This window comes from Equus przewalskii, chromosome 3, assembly GCF_037783145.1.
Source record: "Equus przewalskii isolate Varuska chromosome 3, EquPr2, whole genome shotgun sequence".
Classification (NCBI taxonomy): Eukaryota; Metazoa; Chordata; class Mammalia; order Perissodactyla; family Equidae; genus Equus; species Equus przewalskii.
The window spans coordinates 9307727-9331651 of NC_091833.1; the positions used below are offsets into that span (position 1 = coordinate 9307727).

The window sequence follows — 23925 nt, forward strand, 5'->3', positions numbered from 1 at the left end:
GTAGAGCATTAACACCATGCCTGGCACACGGCAGGTGCCCAGGGAGGAGGAGCTACTGTATGTCGAATGAACAATCAGAGACAAGGGTGGACAGCTACACAGAAGACAGCAAACTGGGAAGGGGAGAGAGGAAAGGCTAGCAAGGGAAGCTCCCCGAGACTCCTGCTTAGCCCGTTTTGCTCTGGCTACATTACAGGCGGCTCTTCAGAGGACGCGGTCAGAGGGGGATTTCAGGGTGAGCGCTGGCTGACCTCTTATGCTTCACAGCTCCTGCCAACAGCTTAGCCTGGGAGAACTTGTTCCTGGTTTCCATGGGTTTCACAGCCACTTTCTTCTCCACTTCCTTCTTGTTTTCTGAAGAAATTCCAACCTTGTTGAGATTACTGTGAGTTACAGGTTAAGGGTCAAACTAAGCAAAAAGAGCTATGGCAGGACAACAGTAAACCAAGAGAAGGAAGACAAAGAGAATCTACCAGCACTTCAGCTCTGCCACGTAAGGTTTAGCCTACTTAATTAAAAAATGCCCTCCCCTCTTTATTCTGCCAGTTGAGTCAGCTGATTTAAAGAGAAATGAAGGTGACCACAAAGAAAGATGGCAAATTAAGCTCAAAATAATACAGAGAAGCAAACTTTTTCTCTCTGATTCTCAATGAAAATCTGAGTACAGACAGAAAACCTGCCTCCAACAAACACATGGTCAGTATCACGCTTGCTGGGAAAAACCAAGATCTTAAGGAATATAAATACAATAGAAGAAAATGTGGCTTCCCTGAAAATATAAAAATGTTCGCTTTTAGGGAGCCAGCCCCGTGGCCAAGTGGTTAAGTTCGCGTGCTCCGCTTTGGTGGCCCAGAGTTTCGCCAGTTGGGATCCTGGGTGCAGACATTACCACTCATCAAGCCATGCTGAGGCGGTATCCCACATGCCCACAGCTAGAAGGACCCATAACTAAAAAAATACACAACTACGTACCAGGGCGCTTTGGGAGAAAAAGGAAAAATAAAAATGAAATCTTTGAAAGATAATCGAAAAAAAAAGTTCATTTTTTCCCCCTTAAGTTAAAATCAAATTTTTGCAGAATGCCCTATGACTATCAACAGCATTCAGTCTTAGACATCACAGAAACTAACCCTACTCTTGTGGCTACAAGACAACCTCACAATCACCCTAAGGCTCATTAAAAAACAATGTCCCTCCCCTGTCCCAAACCTACTGAATGAGGACCTCCAGAGCCCAGGACCCTGTTTCCCACACTCTCTCAAGGTGATTTTAGTGAGAAACCCCTGTGCGTAGACAACACAGGAACCAAAAAGCTGTTTTAAAAGCGTAACCAGTTCACTCATCACAGCCCTTTCTCGCGCTTGACGTCCATCTCTGGCTCCTGAAGTTTGTCACTTTCTTTGTTTCTCTCCACCAGTCTCCTCCCCTCCTTCCCTTTCATTCTCTCTCACAACCTACTAGGCAACAGACAAGTATTCAGACATGGTACAATTCCTTATTTAAGATACAGCAGTGCCTTTCTGGAACAATAGTGACATCTAGCGCCCAGGAAATCTAAGCAGCATGTAACTACAGCCCAAGGAGGCGGGGGTACATGGTCTAAGCTATTTATTCATGTTTCTCTGAACAATGGACAAAACTGCGTACCAGAAATAAGGAAATTCTAATCCTGACCACTCTTCAGGCAGTAACGTGGTTCTTATGGGCACCAATTACCTTAAACATTCACAATATTCAATGGACACTATGCACAATGCTCAGTACTATTCTGAGTTTCCAATTTAATGTTTGTAAGGCCATGATGGGAAACAGATAATGTTAATACTAAATGTTCCTTTTTTAGAATAAAAATGAAAGAAACAGATTTCATCTTTCTCGTACAGAAGGCCAAAAACAATGAGCATGCTGTGACTTTTATCTGCAACTCCATCATTAAGGGATAAAAACTCTCAAAGAAAATTCCTAATAGTAAATATTGAAAAATAAAACAAAAATGGAAAAAATTAACACAACAAAAGCACACACGTATTTTTAACACCAGGACACAGGCAAAACCAACATTTAACTTTTTATTCTTTTAAAGTGAGGAAAAGCCCCCAACCTTTTCTTCTTGAGGGTGGGAGTGGTAATATTATTATTTTTGATCCATATCCAAAGCATAAGCAATTTTTCCCCTTAAGTCCCTCTCCCCCTAAAATGCTTTAAATATACAAACATACATCAAAAATCTCAAGGCATTCATTAAATGAGGGATTTTTAAAAATTAGTTTTTTGTTTTCTCCCATCTCTTCTTTTTTTGAGGAAGATTAGCCCTGAGCTAACATCTGCCAATCCTCCTCGTTTTTGCTGAGGACCATTGGCCCTGAGCTAACACTGTGCCCATCTTCCTCTACTTTCCATGTGGGCTGTCTGCCACAGGGTGGCTTGAGAAGCAGTGCATAGGTCCGTGGCCAGGATCCCAACCGGCGAATGCCAGGCCACGAAAGCAGAACGTGCAAACTTAACCACTGCGCTACTGGGCTGGCCCCCCAAATCAGTAGTTTTTAATACACATAATATTGCTAAATACTGGTTTAACGTGAATAAAACAAGAGTTCTGTTGTTTATTATGGCCCAAACCACAGCTTATTTGTATCCATAAGTATCACAATGGAAAATGTATCGCATTATAACAATCAAGCAAAGCCAAGAACCAGCTCCTGATTTGGAGCTTCAATAAACAAACGTCTAACCCCTCCATCCCCCTCTCCAGTCTCCGGCCACACGCATGCTCGGGTTAGCACAGTCTACATCAGCGGGGAGGAAGAAGGCTTGCTTTTCTTCAGTTTTTCTAGACAGTCAGAACTTTCCAAGTTTCCAATGAGCCTCTTCAAAGTTACACTGTACTGTTCCCAGGACAGAAAGCTTCCCTCGCCTCTGTGCTGCCCTGTCCGTTCTCCCCTTTGAACTGCAAACCAAGTGCGTGCCCCACGCACACCAAACCAACACTACGCTCCAGAAGGCTGCTCTCGGAGACACTCTGTCTCATTGGCGAGCCTGCCAAATTCAGCACACAGAACAAGACGAAATTCAAGTGAGAAGTGTAATTAACGTATTTCCTTAAAGGAAAAACCCTGGTGCCTGAAATAATGCAATACATCCATCTGCCCGTCTCTGCAAACACCATGCCTAACACTGTGCTGGGGTCAGCAGGGAAGGGAGCAGGGGAGGGGAGCTTCAGAATCCTGTGGTTGGGACTGAGGTGTCACTTTCTATCAACTCCTCTCCTAATGTTGCAGCAGAAAGGCACTAGGAGAACGGGGACTGGAAGCCAGGTCTTCTGCTACCAGTTGAGAGCAGGTTTTGTGATACCATGCTCCATCTTACCTTATTCACCATCAGTCACCTTGATTTAAACCACGTCCCTGGAAATCTATCCACACTTTCCCCACACGACTCTTCAGTGGAACCTACTGCATACTCCCTGCAAAAAATACCAACTAGTACATACACGCAGAGTCGTACCATTAATCTTAGAGGTGAAGCCTGTTCAATCACACTAGTGAGGTTATTCAACATATAAGCTTATCATATTTAAACAAGCCTTCTCATAAGAGGAAAAAGGCTGGAGTAGCTTTATTAACCTCTCCTATGAGTCACTCATTAATTTATTCACATATATACTGAGAACCCACTACATGCCCAGCACTGGGGAAATCAGTGATGGCGACATCCTTGTTCTTATGGAGCTTACTTTACATTCCAGCAGCAAAGAGGCAAACAAACCAGTAAGCTAATAAATTAAGATTTTCAAGTAGTGACAAGACCTATAGAAAAATGACACCATAGACTGTGATGGAGATGGGTGCCAATTTTATACGGGGTGCTTAGGAAAAGTCTCTACAAAGAAGGGAGATGTGAGGGCCGGCCCCATAGCCACGTGGTTAAGTTTGTGTGCTCCGCTTCGCTGGCCCAGGGTTTCACCAGTTTGGATCCTAGGCGGGGACATGGCACCGCTCATCAAGCCATGCTGAGGCGGCGCCCCACATGCCACAACCAGAAGGATCCTCAACTAAAAAATATACAACTACGTACCAGGGAGCTTTGGGGAGAAACAGGAAAAATAAAATCTTTAAAAAAAAAAATAAAAGAAGGGAGATGTGAACTGAGACCCAAGTGCCATGAAATGCCAGCCTTGTCAAATCTGAGGGCAGAGCATTCCAGGCCAAGTACACAGCAAATACAAAGGCCTTGAGACGGAGTCACAAAGCCTGGTGAGACGGGAAGGTGAAGAAGGCCAGGAGGCTGCAGGACAATGAACATGAGGAAGAATGAATTCAAGATCTAACAGGGAGGTTGGGTGGCTTAAATCATGCAGAGCCTTGCAGGGCCTGGCAAAGAATGTCGACTGCAGCCTAAACGCAATAGAAAGCCACTAGTGTTTCCAACAGGAACGTGACATGATCCCATGTGTGTTTTCAAAAGCTCCCTTTGACTGTCGTCTGGAGAATGGACTGTGGGGGACGAGGGCAGAAGCAGAGGCTAATTAGATAATCCCAGTAATCCGGAGAAAAGTCTATGACTACTGCAGTGGCAGCAGAGATGGCAAGAATCGGGCGGACTTGGAGCACATTTTGGAGGTAGTTTTTGGCCCAGGCACCTGGGGTATAGGAGTACCAGTTAGGAAGACTGGGAGGCCAGAAAAAGAAGAGATGGGGGGGGGGGGGGAGTGTGATGAGGGTGGGGATAGCGAGGCATGGAATTGAGAATTCTGCTTCAGCCAAGTTACAGCTGGGATGCCTATTAAGAAGGTCAAACGGATGCCAAAAAGGCAATACTGAGCCGAAGCAAAGTCATCTTTGTTGCCTTCTCTGTCCCTCTGGGGCCAGACCAAGCAGTACCTGTGGGAAAGGTCTTACTAAGGACAGAAGAGAGCTGCTAAACATTTCCTTTTAAAACTCAGAAGCCAGTTTCTCCCCTGGATGAAGTTCACTGCATCACCCATCTGTCTCAGAGTCTAATCCCACAAGGCGAGGATACCCTGGTACTGACTATTAGCATTTAGGCCTTTAGTTAATCCTAAAGGATCTGGACCTTTGATTGCAACAGACTCCTGCACGCAGAACAACCACAAACAACTGCCAGTTGCTCAGTCACAGGGACATCAGCGTCGAAAGGGACCTCAGAGATCACCAGGGAGAAGACCCTCATTGTATTTATGAAGAAACTAAACTCCGTAGATGTTGATGAGAGAACTGACACCTTCCAGACTGCTCTCCAAGTACAAAGGATATTCTGTATTCCTTCAGTTCCTTCAGTTCTTCTTCTCTTCGTTGCTTTTCTATTAGTTCCTGCTGCCGAGAAACCTCGTCAAGGAAGTTGGTCTCATCTTCGTCTAAGCCTCTTACCATGTTCTCTGAGGAAATAATTAAACGAGCAACACTTAGCAGGCTAAAGGGAAAATATAGTCAAATAAGATTTTTCCTTTTCCTTTTCTGAATAAACAACAGATCCTTTAGGGGCTTAGAAGAAAGTAAACACCATGGCTTTTGGAGAGAGAACATGGCATAAAATCAAGGCATTTCTCCCATTACTAGATATTAGCACAGAATTAAAATGGGTATCTTGAGCTCTAAACAAAAATGTTCAGTGTGGTTTAGAAGGCAAAAGTTTGTCTCTTTTTCAAACCAAATGAGCATCTGGAGACTAGATAATCCAGACAATTCCACGGCTAGCTAGAAAAGTGTGGCATGAGGCACAGGGCATCCGAAAGGCCCTGCCGGGCGCCCCGGCCTCTGCTTCTGGAAGCTTACTGAATTTGAACTGCTCCTCGTACTCCTGCTGCTTCCTGTCTTTCTGCTCCTGGAGCCTTTCATACAGAGACCGAGGGTCATAAGCCTCCTCTGGACACTCTGAAAAGAAGAGGGGAGAGAAAGGGGGAGAGAAAAAGAGAGGTGGGGAAAAAATACATACTTTAGAATTCTTTCATATTATTTTAGAATCACAAAGCATTTTAAAGATAAAGTCAAGTCTCAGCATGACCTGAGGGCAAGAATAACACAAAAATAGTACAAAGTCCACAGCTTCCCTTTGGACCTTAGAGAGGAGCCAGCAGTTCTCAAAGCCAGTGTCAGCAGGGCCAACGGCCTGAGACAGCTACTGGATGAGGGGTCAGCCCAAACCACACACAGCGGCAGCAGGGCAGCGTACTCAGTTGTTCAGATCCTGGATCCACCTGTATAGATGCAACAGACTAGCAGAATCTCCTGGAAAACAGTGTGGTAGAGTGGGAAGGGCAAGGACGTGAGTAGCCTGTGTCTGCTCCCAGCATGGAGGCCTTCCCTCGGGGCCTTCACCCCTGAGCCTCAGTTCGTCTACTCTAAACGAAGACAGTAATCCCTACTTTGCAGGGCTGTGGCCAGGATTAAAGATCACGACGTTGAAGACCATACCATAAGCCTACATACCTTCCGGATCTTCAGGTTTCCGAACTTTCTCCCATTCCTCTTGCCTCCTTTTGCGCCGCTCATCTAGTTCTGCCTCGGACACAAACCTCTTTTTGATAACAAGGTTACCATCATCCCCTCCATCCATAATGGAATAATCAGTCTACAAAACACAAACCATTTCAAGTGAGAACTGCAATTAAAACTCAAAAGAGAAACAAGAAGAGTTAGTTCTGTCTCACCCAGCAACAGACTACCACAAAATTCCCTTCGGTTTTGAAACGAAGAAATCCTCAGGTAGTTGAATTTAAAGGTCACTGACGAAAGCACAATTACATTGTTCCTGGTGTATCGGGCAGTTCTATTAACAGCTATGATATCTACCCGGTCAGCGAGAGCACCTGGAATGATTCTCAGCACATGCTGCTCCATGGTAAACCTCACATTGTCGACGTTTCTCTGTCCCTCTGGTCTAGACAAACTGGCCTCCTGGGCACCCTAACTTTTTCCCAGTTCTCATCCTCCTTTATTTCTGTAACATCTGACATTGTTCCTTCTTGAAATTCCCGTTTCAGGGACAAGATCCTACCTCCACTCACCTGTTCTTGTTTCCAAGCAGATTCAGAAGGAAGAGACTCACGTATCCAAGGAACCTTAGAGACGGAGTCTAGTCTGCACAGCAGGGCAGCGACACGCCTCGGGCACACTCCTCAGGGCCCAGCTAACGTGGTTCTCCATCCCGCATCTGAATCCACCACACAGACTGGGAGATCTTCATCCAACCCACATGTCAGAACTTCAAGACGGACCACTGCACTCCCTCCCAGGCAGCAGACTCCCTCTCTGCGCAGACCTGACGGGTAGGACAGTTCTTCCTTACCCTGAACTGAAACCTGGCTCCCTACAAATTAAACACGCAGGTTCAATCCACTGGGACTACACAAAAGGAGCCAAATCCTTTTTTCAACAGGACAATGCTTCAGCCATTTGCAGACAACTCCCATGTTCCCCCTAATCTGTCGCTTTTCTGGGCCAAACATCCGTAGTACCTTTAATCTTATAAAATGGAGAAAAATAAGTGTCTCAAAGCAGTGAACTTATAAGACTGCATATGATTTAAAACTTGGAAACAAATATTAGAATATGGCAATGCCACTGGAATTCCATTAAATGTATCTCTTCACTCTCATTATATATATATAATTTTTTTTTAAGGAAGATTAGCCCTGAGCTAACATCCACCGCCAATCCTCTTTTTTTTTTGCTGAGGAAGATTGGTCCTGAGCTAACATCCGTGCCCATCTTCCTCTACATGTGGGACGCCTGCCACAGTGTGGCCTGATAAGCGGTGCATAGGTCCACACCTGGGATCCGAACTGGCAAACCCCGGGCTGCCAAAGCAGAGCACACAAACTTAACTGCTACGTCACCAGGCTGGCCCCTCATTATATATTTTTTGAAATGAATATATATTAATATTGAAAAAAAATCTTCCAATAAGCCAAAATAAAAACCTAGGACCTTACATGCTTCCATCTAAATAAGAATTCAGAGACTCTAAGGTTTATTCTTACAACTCAAAATTAAGAAAGTAAAATCACTTATTTAATTTTGATGGCCTGTTGAGCTTTTGGAAAAAGAAGAAGCCACCTTCATTTACCTTTACCAAAGATCCCTGAAACTCAAGGGACAAAGCCTTCGGGATGCATGTAAACAAGGGTTTGACTGTGGACTGGAAACATCAGAAAAATAAGAATCTTGCCAATACTTATCAATCACTTTTGGGAAAAGACAAATTTATGGGATTCCAAGACATCCTTACTCTCTTTTCCATTAATCTTTTTCTCTTAAGCGTCAGGATTCAACTTCTACTCAAAGAGTTTAGTCTGGCTATTAACCATCTTTCACAAATAGGGACATAACCAGGAGTCACCGTTGGTTAATGAAAATGAAAATATAGCAGAAGCACATTTAAAAAAGGAAATTTAAAGACAATGGTTTTAGAATTTGACAGAGAAACACTACTTCTCTAGTGGGTTAGTTTCCTGCAAACACAATCACACAGTCAAAACTAATGAGCATTTATAAAAGTCTGCTCTTTAAAGCTAATATTATAATCCTGACATTCCTTTGATCCCAAGATAAGTAAAATAAAACAAGCTAGGTGGCCACAACTAATTACAATAAATTTTTGTGAGTTTAAAAGGAACACAGACTGCTTTATCTTTTTTTTTTTTTGAGGAAGATTAGTCCTGAGCCAACATCTGCCGCCAATCCTCCTCTTTTTGCTGAGGAAGACTGGCCCTGAGCTAACATCTGTGTCCATCTTCCTCTGCTTTATATGTGGGACACCTGCCACAGCATGGCTCGACAAGCAGTGCCTACATCCGCACCCAGGATCCGAACCGGCCAATACTGGGCCACCGAAGCAGAATGTGCAAACTTAACCACTGTGCCACCAGCTGGCCCTTATCCATCTCTTTCTTCAATTTGCACATTTTCTCTAGGTCCTCATTCCCTGGCACTTCTACTGTTGCTGTACCCTACTTGCCTCAATGCCACCAGTGGATCTCCAGCTAATTAAAATTTGGTCGTTTTTCTATGTTAGGAGAGGTCCAAGATAGGGACAGAAAATGCTTATGAACAAGTGGCCATACTCCTGAGTAATCTGGATAATATCAGAATATTCCTTCTCCAGAAATATTCAGGTCTTTTCAGGATTCAGAGCTTCACCGTCAATAAATATTGCCAAGCTGTAAGCTTAATTTCTGACACCTTTCACTCCAGGGGTCCCCTCTGACCTGCAGGGGATATGTTTCAAGACCCCCAGTGGATGCCTGAAATCGCAGGTAGTCCCAACCCTATATATACTGTTTTTTCCTATATGTACATACACATGATAAAGTTTAATTTATAAATTAGGTACAGTAAGAGATTAACAACAATAACTAATAATAGAATAATAACAATATACTGTAATAAAAGTTACCATAGATCTTAGCAACCTCAGCATATGATTTTTTTTTCTTTCCTTGAGAACTTTCACCTTTTCACTTAAAGGAAACACTTTACAGCTTCTCTTTGGTGTATCGGAACCGCCAGTATCACTACTTTTGCACTCCGGGGGCCACTACTAAGTAAAATAAGGGTTACTTGAACTCAAGCGCTGCGACACTGTGACAGTAAATCTGATAACCAAGATGGCTACTAAGCGACTAACAACAGGTAACGTATACAGCAGGGATAAACTGGACAAAGGGATGAGTCATGTCCTGGGCAGGACGGAGAGGGACTGACTGGAGAGTTCATCACGCCACTCAGATTGGTGCACAATTTAAAACTTACGGACTGTTTATTTCTGGAATTTTCCATTTAATATTTTTGGACCTTGGTTGACTATGAGAAACTGAAACTGAGGACAGTAAAACCACAGGTAAAGGGGGACTACCGTACGACCTAGGCTAATTCAATCAGTACATGGTAAGCATCTTCTGTTGCAGTCTCCTTACTAAGAGGGAGTACAGGCAATGGCAAAGAGTACAGACTGTCTGAAATCCAGAGCCCTCAATTCTGTCACTTACAAGTTGTACGACCCTGGACAAGTTACTTAACTCCTCTGAGCCTTGGTTTCCTCCTGCACAGACTGCACTCACCAACGGGGATTCAAACAGTACTGCCCAACACAAAGCTTCTGTGAAGAGAAGATAGTCCACATAAAGCACTCAGCACAGAGCTGGGCACAGGCTTAAACAGGCGTCAAAAGGTCTGCCATTACTACAAAGCACTGTGCTCAGCTCTGGACTGGTTAGGAGGGGGAGAAGCACCGTGGGCACTTAAGGAGCGGGGAGAGAGATCAGTGACGTAAACCACCAGGAAACTCCAGGTGGGAAAGGGATCACATCAAGCTGAGAGAAATCAGGAACAACTTACACGTATACATAATCTGGTGAGTCTCTCTTTTCCCTTTACTGTGGTTCTCTATTTTTCTGTTTTACTTTATTAGTAATTCGATTTAAATAAACTCAACATTGTGCTCAACGCCGAACTCTTGTCCAGCACTGTGCCAAATTCGACGAGGTGCATAAAGGAAATAAACTTTAAGAGTTAGCACTCTTGCACTAGTTAATACCAGGTAATAGTGTATATAATGAACTACCAAAGTGAATAGTACAGGTAGAAGACAGGAACGAAGGGCATAAACACGATCAATCCAGTTTCCCGGGCTGAAAACCTGGACACACCCAGACTCCTTTTTCCTCCCTCCCTTACATCCCACCGGTCACCAAGTTCTGTCTCTACCTCATAATGTCCTCTTTTTAATCCACTCTCTCTCTTTTATTTTTTTTTCCAAAGAGAAGAGTCCTTTGCTTTCTAACCTCTTCTTTTCAGGGCCCCATCTTACAAGGACTACTGCAACAGCATTCCATTGGTCTCCTGTTTCTACTCTAGCCTCCACTACACCCATTTATAACCCTACTGTAGCACTTAGCCATCGTGTTTTATCATTTATGACTGTTTCAACAGCTCTCTGAGCCTCAGTGCTTATTAGCACGGTGTCTGGCATATATCAGGTATGAATAAATACTTACTGAATAAACCAACCATGAAGAGGATTTGAAAAATTTAAACAGGGAGGCACGCTCTCACAGGAACATTCCTAGGTATTGTCCAGTCTAAGTTAGAGAGAATGGCAGGCATTATACAAGCATCTGCTGAAGCTTCTATGTCCCACAGGGAACTCGACTCAAACACCATAAAATTTGTGCAGTAGGAAACACAGGACCAAAAATTAAATCACTTTATTATATAATTGATGTCTTCTTCAAAAATAACTCTTGCTACTTTCCTTTAATTTCAACTGACTAAAAAAGCTCTCTTATACTGAGTAATAAATATTTCCTGCACACGGCATTTTTCTTTTAAGAGGCCAATATTCACTGACTATTTTGCAACAGGGAGGGGATGAGTACCTGCAACTTATTTACCTTCTGGAAGTACACACAGAAACCGGAAATTAAACTGTGTTTATTTCTAATTCCTATTGCCTAGCTAAATTTTAAGTCTCTTATTTTCTCCCTTCATTTGCTAGAATAATTAAAAACAAAACAAAAAACAAACAAAAGCCCAGGGGTCTGATGACCTAAGCATAAAGACTCAAGTAGGAATGAAACAGAGTTACATTGGCAATGCTTACTTTGTCCTTACTGTGTTCAATCTTAGAAAAACTGCTGTCAATTTTCCTTCACTCACATAGCTTTTTTTTCAAGGTGACAAACTTAATTATCAAACTAAACATTACAATTACTTTAAAAAGAATTATTTAAGTTCTCCAAACAGGGACTTCATGAAAAAAACTAAAACCTTACCAAAATCACTTGGTCCAAACTTAAAAGTTTCAAACTGACACAAAGAACACAGTTCTCAAATTTGCTTGACAGACAAAAAAACAAAGTTCTTCTATTTCAAGCCAGAGTAACCGTTAAACACTGCACTACTGTGTTTGTACGGGAGACTGTGCTATCTGATGTCCCGGCTGATGGGACAAAAAGGACTCAGTGTCTTACGTAGCACGCTGCACAAGTTTTAACATACAAGACCTACATTGCTGCCCCCACGATCATTGCTATCACTGACTTGAAAATTATTCCATTTCGCTAGTGCCATGATCCAAGCTCGTGAGATCTGGTTTCCTGTAGAACTGAATTTTGTGATGGCAGACTACTTGAGTCTTTACATCACTGGCTTCCGCACCCTCCTAACGCTAACGTTAGAAAGACTAGACGTGTAAAAACGCGGGGTGGGAGGGGTGCGCCGTATCAAATCTCTGTGTTATGGTGTTCGAAGACTTCTCTGTGGGTAGCCAAAATAGGCCAATTCACTTTCCTTTCGTCAGTAAATCTAACATTTTTACCCTGATGTTCAAGTCACATGGAATTTCTAAATGCAGGACAGCAACTAAGAGGAATCTGCCATCTGGCAAACTCAACTATATTCCGAAGACTGCTTTCTGGCCAGAAGGCACTTCTCCCAAGCTACAGCAATTTAGATCAAGCCAACTTCCCTTATATTATAAAACTTCAGAGAATGACAACCACCAACAGAGAACACTCTTTGAGCATTTACTACCAGACAAAGGAATCCTCAGACTTCTAACACTGAGCTTATTAACAGACTCCAGTAGCAAAGGAGACTAAAAGAATCTAAAAATGTGGGTACTGTATAAGCAATTTTATCCACATTTTAAATGTTTATTATAAAAAGCAATTGGTAGTAACCTTCTGATTGTCTAGACATCCCAAACCATACAACAGAAAGTTAAAAAAAACACAAAAAATCTCTATATACACATCTTTCCATAACACAAGAAGAGTCTCATCATATGTGCATTAACCTTGAATTCATCTATATGCACTGGAAGAAAACGAACTTAAATTTTGATTCCCTTAGCTAATCCTCAGTCCCCTACTTCATGTGTGCCTCCCAGAGTGTAAACACTTCCCTCACCATGTGTGATTCTAATACTAGTTGTATTTTTTACACATGGTGACTCCTAAATGCAAACCAACTACTTCATCTGGGGCTCAAAGGAAGAAAAAGAGCATCTGTTCCAAAGCTGGAGGAACACCTCGCCATGCTGGAATTTTGCTGCATTGGTAAACCCACATCCGAATGGTGGCTCCCTAAAAGATTTTCAAGGGTGGCTTTGATTACACACCACTTTGCCATCTAAACTGGCTTTGGAACCTAACCCACACTAACTTATACTCCCCTACCCCCAACCCTCTAGGCTTTAAGTAACTCCTCTCTAAGACCAAATTAAAAAACAAAAGGCTTTAAGGCTTTGCATGACACCAACCATTCAGACCAACTAATTCATTCAGTTGTATTTCTGCATTAACTCTTACAGAGGACCTACAATGTGCAAGGCACAGTGCTAGGCACAAGACAGGCACTCTAGTTTTTAGCAACCGAGGAATCTGCATTAAGTAAAAGAGAGAAGGTTGGCACACGAGCAATTTAAGGAAAAGCAGAATGAGGTTAAATGCTACAAGAGAATAGAAGCTGAGCACCAAGGAGTTAAGAAAAAGAAGACTAGAAAAAACCATCAAGGAAGCTTAATTTTGACAGTGGCTATCACAGTGAAAAGTGGGGGGAGTTTTAGGTATACGAAGAAAATAATCTTTAATTCAAGAGTGCCTGAAGTCACAAATTTTACATTCCAAAATCAAAACAAAAGGGTGCTTTCAGTTACGGAAATAGTAGGCTGGGTAATTGAGACCAATCCTCTACCTCTATGATAAGAAACTGGAAGAAATCTCAAAAATAATTCTTCAACAAATAGAAAAGCTAACACGATAGTAAAAAAATTTGGCCAAGATCCAAGAAAAGGTGAAAACCAGAAATGAAGCCTCACAGCCAACCTGAAAGATGCTGTGTGGGTGCCCTTGTGAAACAACAGAAACAAAAGTCAAAGCCAGGAGCCCCCCCAGGGTGTGGAGTCTGATAACCAGGTGGTCCTCCTCCTTAACCTGGTACCCCAAAGAACTACACCCTCGAGGTCAAGAGAACTGGGGAAAAAAGCAGCAGGAATAACGGGCAACAGAAACAGACCCAAAGGGAATTCAGACAGCAGAAAGAACACATACAGATTATAAAACAACTATGCTTACCATGTTTAAAGAAACAAAAACCAAACCTCGAAATTAATAGCAGAGACTAAGAAACGGTACAACAGTGGCACAGCACATTTGAAAAAGAACTAAATAGAACTTGAGGAACTAAAAAGTGCAATAACTGAATCTGAGATGTCAATGGATGAGTTTAATCACAGATTAAAAATAACTTAGAGAATTAATGAAAAAGAAATTATCCAGAAGGTAGGATGAAAAAATAGAGTCAGAGGGACAGAGAATAGAGTGAAAAGTTCTATGTTAAATCAGGAAAGAAGATACACAATGAGGCAGAAGCAAAATATGAAGATAAAATGGCTCAGAATTTTACAGAACTAATGAAAGACATTAATCCAAAAGTTCAAGAAGTCTAATAAATACCAAACTGAACAAAAACATCTGTAGTTGGATAGATTCTGTAAAAATGCAGGAAACCAAAGAGAAAGACAGAACAATCTTTCAAAGACATCCTATAGTAAAGAGCGAAACAGATCATATTTAAGAATGAAGACAAAGCATGTTCAAAAGATGATCAGCAGTGAGCACACTGAAATGGCTTAAATTAGCTGTCACAAAGGCCTAATCACACTATGATTGAGTCTGTGGCTGAACCATGCACTTAAATTACTTCATTTACCAGATATGCGGTTTTCAACTTCTGAAGCAGCAGCTTGACTCCAAGCAAACATCAAGATTCCTGGAAGGTGAAAGGGAAGACTGCTAACCAGGTAATGGTCTTGACATAATTCTTCCTTTCTTACAACCACGAAGAATTCCCCACAAGGTAAAGGCACCCAGACTTCAGCAGAGAAAGATAAATTTAGCAGCCTCTTCCTTCAGACCCTTACAAAGTGTTCACAGCTCATCTCAAACTCTTTTGGAAAGACTCTAAGAGCTGCCTTTATCTCAGCTCAATTCCTTGTATCAAAGAGGAGTGTACAGACTGATTCCTTTCAAGGATTTCAGAAGCAGTGCTCTCAAAACCTTTGTATGGGGTCCCTATTGACACATCAATAAACCAAACAGCTGGAGAATCAACAAATCTCACCTCACAGCTGGGACAGAAGAGGTCACTGGGACTTCTGACCACCAGGCCCGCAATTGGATTCCTGGGTCCCCACTCGGCCCCTACTCAGACTATTTGGGGGTGGGCGGTCCAAGAATCTGCGTTTGAAAAGGGCCGCAAAAGATTTGTTTTCTACTAGGTCAAGAACCACTACTAAGCAGGAACAGGTCTCCTCCTTTTCCCCCGTGCGGACTGACATACACATGGGCCACGAACTCTCAAACAAGATGCTTCAACTCTTGGTCTTAGTTTCCTAAGTTTTCTGCAAAACAAGCACGCTAGTTTGTTTCCTATTACAAGAAAATGCACGGAGCGTAGCAACTGGTACATAATAAATGAGTTTCCCATCCTACACTTACATTCTATGATTCATTCAATCATTTCCAAGCAAGCACCCCCACATCTCTTGAGTAGCCTGGAGTCCAAGACCTCTGGAATAGAGCCCGCTCCTCACTGGGAGCCTGCGTGGCCCCGCTCAGCAAAAAAAGAGGAGGGGAGCGGTAAGAAGCCCTGCAGCGCCAGGACCGCTTGAGAGGGTCGGGATCCTCCCCACAAGACCCCGAGGCCTTCCCCTCCGACTGGGCGCGCAAGACCTTGGCCTGGGAGGCTCAGAGCCCTGGGTGAGCGCGCAGACTGAGAAGAGGCCTGGCCTCAGCCCTCACATCGCACGCAGCCCCCATCTCCTCAGCACAGAAGCTGGCGCCAGGTTTCGCCGCCCGGCCAGCGCTCAGGCCGCACTCACCTACCAGCTCGCGGGAGGCGAGAGCCCCTCACCTCGGCGGCGCTCACCCCAAACCACCACCGCAAAGGCCGCTCGCTCTTTAGGGAAAAAAAAAAAAGAAAGGGAAAAAAAAAAAGAAAATAGCCTTTGCTTTTGTATTCCTTTTGACCCTTCAGGGCTTCCTGTTCCTCACCGCCACAACAAAGTCCCGCCCCACTTCCGGCGGCGTAACCCAATCCTCACCTCTCTTCCTCCCCGGGAGACAGATGGAAATCCGGTGCCCAGGCAGCGAGCCGGAGGCACTTGATTGGGCCATTCACACCACAGCAAGGGGATTGGCCAGCTCGCTCCAGGAGGGCGGGCTACGTCGTGTGATCACGTGATGGCGTTCCTGAAAGGTGATTGGCTGTCATGGAGAGGGATTGCCACCGAGGAAGGGGCGTTTCCTAGGGGACTGAGGGAGGGCCGGGGCGGTACGAAGCGGGGGTGGGCCCAGCGCGTAATGGCAGCGCCGTGGCCTCGCGTCCATCTTTACCGCTCTCTCGGACCTGTCACAAAGGAGTCGCGTCGCCGCCGCCGTCGCCGCCCCCTTCCTCGAGTGGTCCCAGGAGCTGGAGAAAGTCAGTGCCGCAGCCCAGCTGCGCTGCTCCGGGAAGCGCCTGGGGACGCGGAGCCGGGGGGAGTCTGAGGGCTGGGGACGGCCGTGAGGGAGGGGAACAGCCGCCGGAGTCTGCGGTGGGGAGACCAGACTGGGGCCGGGGGAGGCTCCGGGAAGGGACCCGGGAGGAGGTGGCGGTGGGCAGAGCCGGGGACACAGCCCAGAGGCTCTCCACCGAGGCCCGCGGTGCAGGCGCCTGAAGAGGTGCCTGGAAGAGGGTGTTCCCCTTTTAGAGGGTTCTTGACTAGGGAAGGGTCCTGGGGGTGGCCCTTCCGAGAAGGCCGCGGCTACAGGGCCCCAGGTGAGAGGCAGGTAGCTCCGAGAAGGCTCCTGATGTTTAGGGATGCTCCTCTGGGGTGCCCAGGGCGGAAGGGGGAGAAGGGAGGACGCTTTGGGAGGGTTTCCTTTTGTGGAGTTTGAGGTTTAGGTGGCACGGGTGGGAGGCAGACCGTTCCCGGGGAGACACAGAAATACCTTGGGGTCGGCAAACGTCTCAGGGAGAGTGGCTCAGAGTTGGGAGCCAGAGCTAGCGGATTCTCCTACTCCGGAGGCCAGATGGGAAAAATGGGTAAGGGCCTTGGGGAGAGGGCATGGCTGGGCGGGTCTGGGAAGAAAAGACCCCCATCCGTAGGGAAGCTCCGGTGGGAAAGAGCGAGAGGAAGCGGGAATGGCAAGGGTTTTCCCCTCTCTAGAGAACGACCTGTGTCTCAGACACAGAATCAGCTGCTTCTGGGCTTAGTGCAGGTGGGGTGGGGGTCCATCCCACCAACACTGCTTGCTGACTCTCCATCAGGTTTTTATCCCTACCTGCTGCCTCAGTTTCCCTGTCTTTGGGGAGGGAGACCGAGCCAGAGATGGTCCCCTGAGACTGCACTTCTATCCTGTGTAGATGTCTGAAGGAGGCTGCTCCCCCTGGAGTGTTGGACTTTGAACTTTCAAGGGTTGGAAGTTTCTGTAATTGACAGTCCCGCGGTTGTCTAGGCCCCTCGCCTACCATCTACTTGTCCTTAGACGAGTGGCTTAACCTCCTTGGGTCTCTTCTGTAAAAAATAACGCAGTGTGCGAAAGTGCACTACAAACTACAAGCTGCTTGAAAGTAAAAGTACTGTGCTTCTACCAAAGAGATTGCTGTTGAGGAGTAAAAGTGAAGGCACTTTCTAGACTGTAGAGCAGTATGTAAATGTAAGGGATTAGCATTTATACAGTTGTCCTTGATCACCTGTGAAGTGCTGGGGACCATATTGTACTGAAAGCTTCAAGGTCCACAGCTTTTTAGGTTATATTATAATCCAAATCCATGGTTTCAACCCCTGCTTAGATGCAGGTGGAGGGATTTCCAGGTTTTGCTCCCAGAGTTTTAATTTACTTTGAACTTCTGATGGTGCTGGCGGGAGGTAGCACTACAATATTTCCTTCAGGAAGATTTCCGCTGACAGCTGAGAATTTCCTTCAAGGAATTTGATCTCAATATTGTAAACCACCTTCCCTTTTTCCATATCTACCTGCCTATATCTGTATATGTCATATATTCATGGCCTTTGGGTGTCTACAGGTAGTGAATATCACGCTTCCTCCCTCATTGTGATTTTGGGTTTTTTTGGTTTCGTTTTTGTTTTGCTCCCCAAAGCCCCAGTACATAGCTGTCTATTCTAGTTGTAAGTCCTTCTGGTTCTTCTATGTGAGCCACTGCCACAGCATGGCTACTGACAGATGAGTGGTGTGGTTCCGTGCCTGGGAACCGAACCCCAGGCCTCCGAAGTGGAGCACACAGAACTTCTAACCACTAGGCCATCAGCGCTGGCTCTCAGTAGTGATTTTGTAAATGAGACCACCTTTTTTGCTCCATGAATATTGTGCGTTCTTGTAGTAACCCCAAACTATAGATTATGAGGCACATTAGCAATTGCTCTTAAATTTCTTTTCCACAATGGTTCCCTTTATTTTTCACTGTGTATAGAGTTTGCATTTCCTGGGGTGACATCTTGCTTTGTAGCTCCCTCTATGAGGTAGTAAGATACTTGGGTCCATGTATGACATTTTCCTAATGTTTGCTTAGTAGCATTTGTTAGAACTGATTTTCCAAATACTGGGTAATTGGTGATTTTTGAAGGTTTTTTTTTTGTTTTTTAACAAAAAGCTGACTTGCATTTTTCTAATCTTATATTCCATGGGTCTTTTAATAAAAAATCACTGTGATGATCTTGTGAGCTCTCTGATTTCCCAGGATACATGTTGTCCTGACCTTCTGCTTAATGTCTTTCTGTGTCTGCACAAACCCTTAATTATTTCTGTCCTCCATCATTACTTTCAAGTTATTGATTATAGCAAGTGTTCCAGCTTAATCTGTGTGAACTTTTTCTGCTTTGTCAGCAAAGTAACTTTTCACTTAGTAAATTGGCCAAGAATCAAGAAGAAATAAAAACTTAGCGTTTTGTGTAATAGTGTGTTATTCTATAGTGAATAGGGAAAAACAACTCCTCTAAAGTATGTTTTGGCAAAAGAGTAACAAAAAAATCCTCTGTTCCTAAAGTTCATTTACAACAGTATTTCAACCCATGAGTTTAATTCAGTCTATCAAGAATTGCCTATACTTTCCCTAATAATGAAGTAATTTGTTATAGTGAAGTGAGAAGTTAACTTTGTATCCTTTAAAATACAACTCTCTTTGATACCCTAAGATCCATATAATTTGAGAAATTATTAGGAATTCTTGAGGATGGTAATCACTGTTACATTATTTTAAATTGGAAATTATCTGTTTGGTGGTGAGATCCTCGTGAAGTAGGATGTGATGGTCGCAGGATTGTGAAAATAAGTGGAAAGTCATTAGGCACCACAGATAAGAACCACGGTGGAACCAGTAATCCATTTCAAAAGTTATTTGGGGGTAGTAAACTGTCAATTTAGCTTCTCTTCAAATATTTGGCATTTTCAAGGTATTCACCATTGAATTTAGATAGTTTCTTCCTAGTTTTCAAATTAGAAAATTGAAAAACAGAATAGTCAGGAAGTAGTGAATGCCAAAACTTGGGCCACTACCCTTAGGCGGAGACGTTTACGACTTTTAGGAGGGCAAAAGAATGAATCTTTTCTGTTTAGTTTCTCTCTTCAGTAAGTCAGCTTTTGAAATAGTCCTCTTGCCAACCTTTATTGATTAGGAAACAAGTATGTATATTATTTTGCTCTCAGTGTCCATTCCAAAAAGGAATGCTCGCTGGTTAAATATGTGAAGGTGTATTTAACTGTAGATAACTGTGATTTATATAAGGCTAAATGAGGTAAAGTTATCTTATAAATAGTGGTAGGCTCTTAGAGAATACTCCCCTTTCTCCCTTACTGAACTTTTGAAATCTAAGAACGCATTTGAGATAGGAAAGAATTGATGCGCTCCTTAAGTTTGTTCAGGAATGAACCCTGCACGTAGCTGTCTTATTGCTTGAAATTATAGTTTCCAGGCATAATTTCATGGGTCCTATACATAGCAAATAGAAGCTTTGCAGTACCTTACTCAGCAAGTTTATTATTACCTCATAGCTTAATGTTTCAGCGTTAGTGTTTTCTTACCTCTTCTTCCTGCTGAGGAGGTCAGTTTCCTCTTCTGTGCTCCCGTAAGGCAGAGGTTCTCAAAGTGTGGCCCCTACCCCACCCCTCCTTGTGGGAAGTGCAGCTCCTTTTTTCAGTTCTTTCTGCTTCATGTTGTTCATACTTACATATGCCTAAGGGGTACTTGTTAATAACCTACCTAGTGAATTATTAAGGATTACTAAAACTTGGTATTCATAAACCAAAACTAGCACAACGTTAAAGTTTACTGTTGTCTCTGATGCTTTTTTCGCCCGGGAGGTCTGTCCTGGGAAACGTGGCACCAGTGCAAAGCTTCTTATATGTCGCGTGCAGAATGGGGATTCCTGCCATGTTCAGGAAGGATGCTTGTTCGGGAGGCATCGTCAGTAGTGTCTCAAGTTGATCTTGGTTTTCCACTGTGCTTCCTCTTGTTTGTTTTTTTCATTAGAACTGCTATCAGCTTCATCTTTATCAATTTAATTTATAGACTTTTGGTTAACCTCTCACTGTGTGGTCAGGGATATTTGCACCAACAATATTTGGCATATAATTTACAACATGAATGTGTTGCAGTGCGAATATAAATCCTCCATTCCCTTTTTGCTAATGGTGATATATAGAGTCGTCTAAAAATTTGCTTGTTCGAAGATACTGTAAAGTTCCTAAGTTCCCTTCCTGCTGGGAAATGGTGGAGTGAGGTCCTCCCAGTGGACCTGACGCTTACCTATAGACTTGTATGGCGTGGCTGTTTTATGGGGAGGGCACCCAGTGTGTTGTCTGTTGCTGTCCTTCATCTCTGCCAAGAGCATGAGGGACCTTTTTGATCTTTGCTCAGTGCCTGGCATATAAGCATTGGATTCGTATTTATTGAATGATATTGTCTCAGTCTTTCAAAGTGATCAATATTTTATGTTTTTACAGATTTTAGAATAAATTTACATAAAATATTTATTGAATACCTGTTAGGTTCTACTAGGTATCCAATTGAGTGTTTGCAGACACCATTTTAAGTAGATCTCATTGAGGAAAATGTTGCTATTCATGCTGTTTATACATTTTGTTTGCTTTTCTTAATAGTAAAGAGTTTTTTATAATAGAAAAATCCTTTTCCATCAGATATGTGTTTGAATAACACATCTGTAGATTTCCTGTTATTTGGTCTCCTGGGGGGGAAATCCCAAATAGTATGGAGTATTAAATTTGTTTTTCTCCTCTGTACTGCGGCCATCATTAGCACTTAACTCAGTTCTTAGTATTTCTTTTTTGGATCCAAGGCAAATTTTTCAGGTGGGGATTATTATTATTTGCTTCTGGAAATTCCTTACTCCATCCCAGCTCTAAATTTTATTTTTTTAATACATTTTTGAATGCTGAAAGGATTTGTCTTTTCTCCTTTGTACTGATTTGGGTCAGGACTGTATTCTGTAATTTGTTCTGCCATAAATCTCACGTGATCCCAGACACCACTGCTACTGGGCTAAAAAGTTCTCAATGTTTTAGGGGAAACTTGTTCCAGATACTCTTTCCCTAACAGTACAACTAGAAAAAATTATATACTTCCCCCTCAAAGATGTACTTTCTTAAACCAACCTGAGTGCATAAGAGAAGTATCAGAATCCTCCAGTGCTTCCCCCAGATGACTTAAAGGTTGCACTCGGTGGGTAGTAGTACCCTGTGTGGCTTAAACCTCGAGTAGCCAGTGCCGTTGCAGATAGATTGCTTTGGACACCTGGGTGACATGTAAAAATATCTTCTCAGAGCTGCCTTTCCCTGTGGGGTAAAAGTGAAGTCCCAACTCAATATGTTGTAGTCTTCCCCTTCCCTTCCTGCCCTCCCTGCCCCGGCAGAATACCAGATGCTTTAGAGTCCAGACACAAAAACACTCTTGAAACGTCTTTAGGTGGTTTCTCTTGTAACTGGCAAGTGTACTCTTGGTATATGATACACTTTTCTTGTCTGCTTATTGTACTACCGAATATTCAGTCTTGTTGCCCTCCAAGTTTTCCTCATTTAATCACAGTCTTCAGTAAGAAAATTGTAGTCTTTGAGGTGTCCTACAGAATATTTTAAAAGCAAATATATTTCTGGGTAAGGTTCTCTGCCTTGATAGAGTTTTAGTTACACAGGTGTATGCATTTGGCCAAACTCAGCACATATGTGCTTGACTTGTACATTTCATTATATGTAAATTTAACCTCTAAAAATATGTTCAAGTCCAGTTAGTGATAATGCACGCTGTATGCTGATGCCTGTGATTTACTTTGCACCAAAAAAATTAGATGGATTGACTATGGATAGAAATGGATAGATATGTGATAAAGCAAGTATAGTAAATGTTAATGGTGGAATCTAAGTAGTGGGTATTTAGGTGTTTGCTGTGAAATTCAACTTTGCTGTATGTTTGAAATTTTTCTTAATAAAATGTTAGTGAGGGGAGCAGGAAACGTGACACTAGAAACTATTACCTGTTATACATTTACTGGCTTAGGAAAAAATCCAAAACATTTTCTAATGAGAGAAAATCATTAAGATTTCCAGTATGTTGTAGTTACTGTTCGTGCTGTATGATTTAGCCTTTCGAGAAAGGGGGGTGGATTGGAAAAAATGCTGCATCCTATAACACTATTTGGAATGATGAAGTGAAGATGACAGCAATAGTAGTTTCATGCCCAGAGTTTGGTTTTTCTTCCTTATGGTCATTCATTTAACCAGCTTCTCCTTTCTTGGCAGCATAATCCTGAAGTCTTATTTTCAGAGAAAAGAAAGTGTTCTTAGTATCACTGAGCTCTGCTATGATTGAATGCAAACAAATATTTGAAGAGATGAATCATTGATTCCTGGACCATTTGTTAGAGAGGTTAGAGAGGGTTAGACCAGTCGGCCAGATGCCTCTGTGGTGAGCTGTTTATGATGGTAGAGGTCTGTGTTTGAGTACCAGACCTCACTGCTTTAACACTAAATTTACTGAGAGCCCAAGTTCGATTTTTTTCCTTCTAGAGTAGCTTTGAAAAATATACAGTATAAAAATTTAATAAATCATAAATGATATAGAAATGGAAAGAATAGTCTTTACTTTCTTTTTTAAAAAGGAAAGGTTCAAGGGACTGGCCCCATGGCCTGGTGGTTGGGTTTGGCACACTCCGCTCTGGGTTCACGGATTCAGATTCTGGGAGCAGACATACACTACTTGTCAGCCATGCTGTGGTGGCGACCCACATACAAAATAGAGGAAGATTGGCAACAGATGTTAGCTCAGGGTGACCCTTCCTCAGCAAAAAAAAAGGGAGAGAGAAGGATCAAAATTAATAATACCACACTTCAGAGAAGTAGATTCACAAAGGAAATGTTTCGATTATAATTATGCTCTTGCAGCAAAATGGCTATGAACAGCATAATGATTTAAAAAGCATTACCATTTAGGCCGTAAGAAAAGTCTTTCTACTAAGCAGTGACATCAAGTGGTATCATTATCATTAAATCACGTGATGATTGCCACATTAGTTAATGATTGCCACAGCCACAGATCTGATAGTTGTGTATATTTGAATTATGTGACTAGGGTTTTTTGGGTCTCAGAATTGACTTGACCATCTAATGCTAAGTCGTCTTCTAAGTTAAGGTGAAGTATATAGGTATTACGGTCATGTTGCCTTTACATAATCTCTAGTCCTATTCATTTTTATTCCCTTCTGTCTGTCAACCTTTAGAGAACGTTACTCATAAGTAGGGTACCATCTAGGTTCATTATGATGCCTCATAAGGTGGATCTGGTGGGAAATAGAGGGAGCTATTTTATTCATTGTGTTGATATATACTGTATA

The 23925-nt window shown here is 43.0% G+C and overlaps 2 protein-coding genes across 20 annotated transcripts in view; one reads left to right on the forward strand and one right to left on the reverse strand.

The window, feature by feature from the left end:
* The window catches only part of PSME3IP1 (proteasome activator subunit 3 interacting protein 1), a 31221-nt gene extending 14832 nt beyond the window's left edge, over positions 1-16389 (reverse strand). Inside the window, exons 1-7 of one of the 18 annotated variants that reach the window (XM_070611922.1) lie at positions 15904-16106; positions 14733-14792; positions 7025-7326; positions 6447-6588; positions 5793-5891; positions 5273-5395; positions 252-384 (exon numbers count right to left, since the gene is read on the reverse strand). In XM_070611922.1, the coding sequence (XP_070468023.1) occupies positions 252-384; positions 5273-5395; positions 5793-5891; positions 6447-6573 (482 nt within the window). In that variant the 5' untranslated portion in view covers positions 6574-6588; positions 7025-7326; positions 14733-14792; positions 15904-16106. The other 17 variants (XM_070611929.1, XM_070611924.1, XM_070611931.1 and 14 more) reach the window with 17 other exon arrangements.
* The window catches only part of RSPRY1 (ring finger and SPRY domain containing 1), a 42809-nt gene continuing 35156 nt past the window's right edge, over positions 16273-23925 (forward strand). The window contains exon 1 of one of the 2 annotated variants that reach the window (XM_008528009.2): positions 16273-16502. The gene's annotated coding sequence lies outside the window, so the exon portion shown is untranslated. Of the gene's footprint in view, positions 17109-23925 lie in introns of both variants that reach the window. The other variant, XM_008528011.2, reaches the window with a different exon arrangement.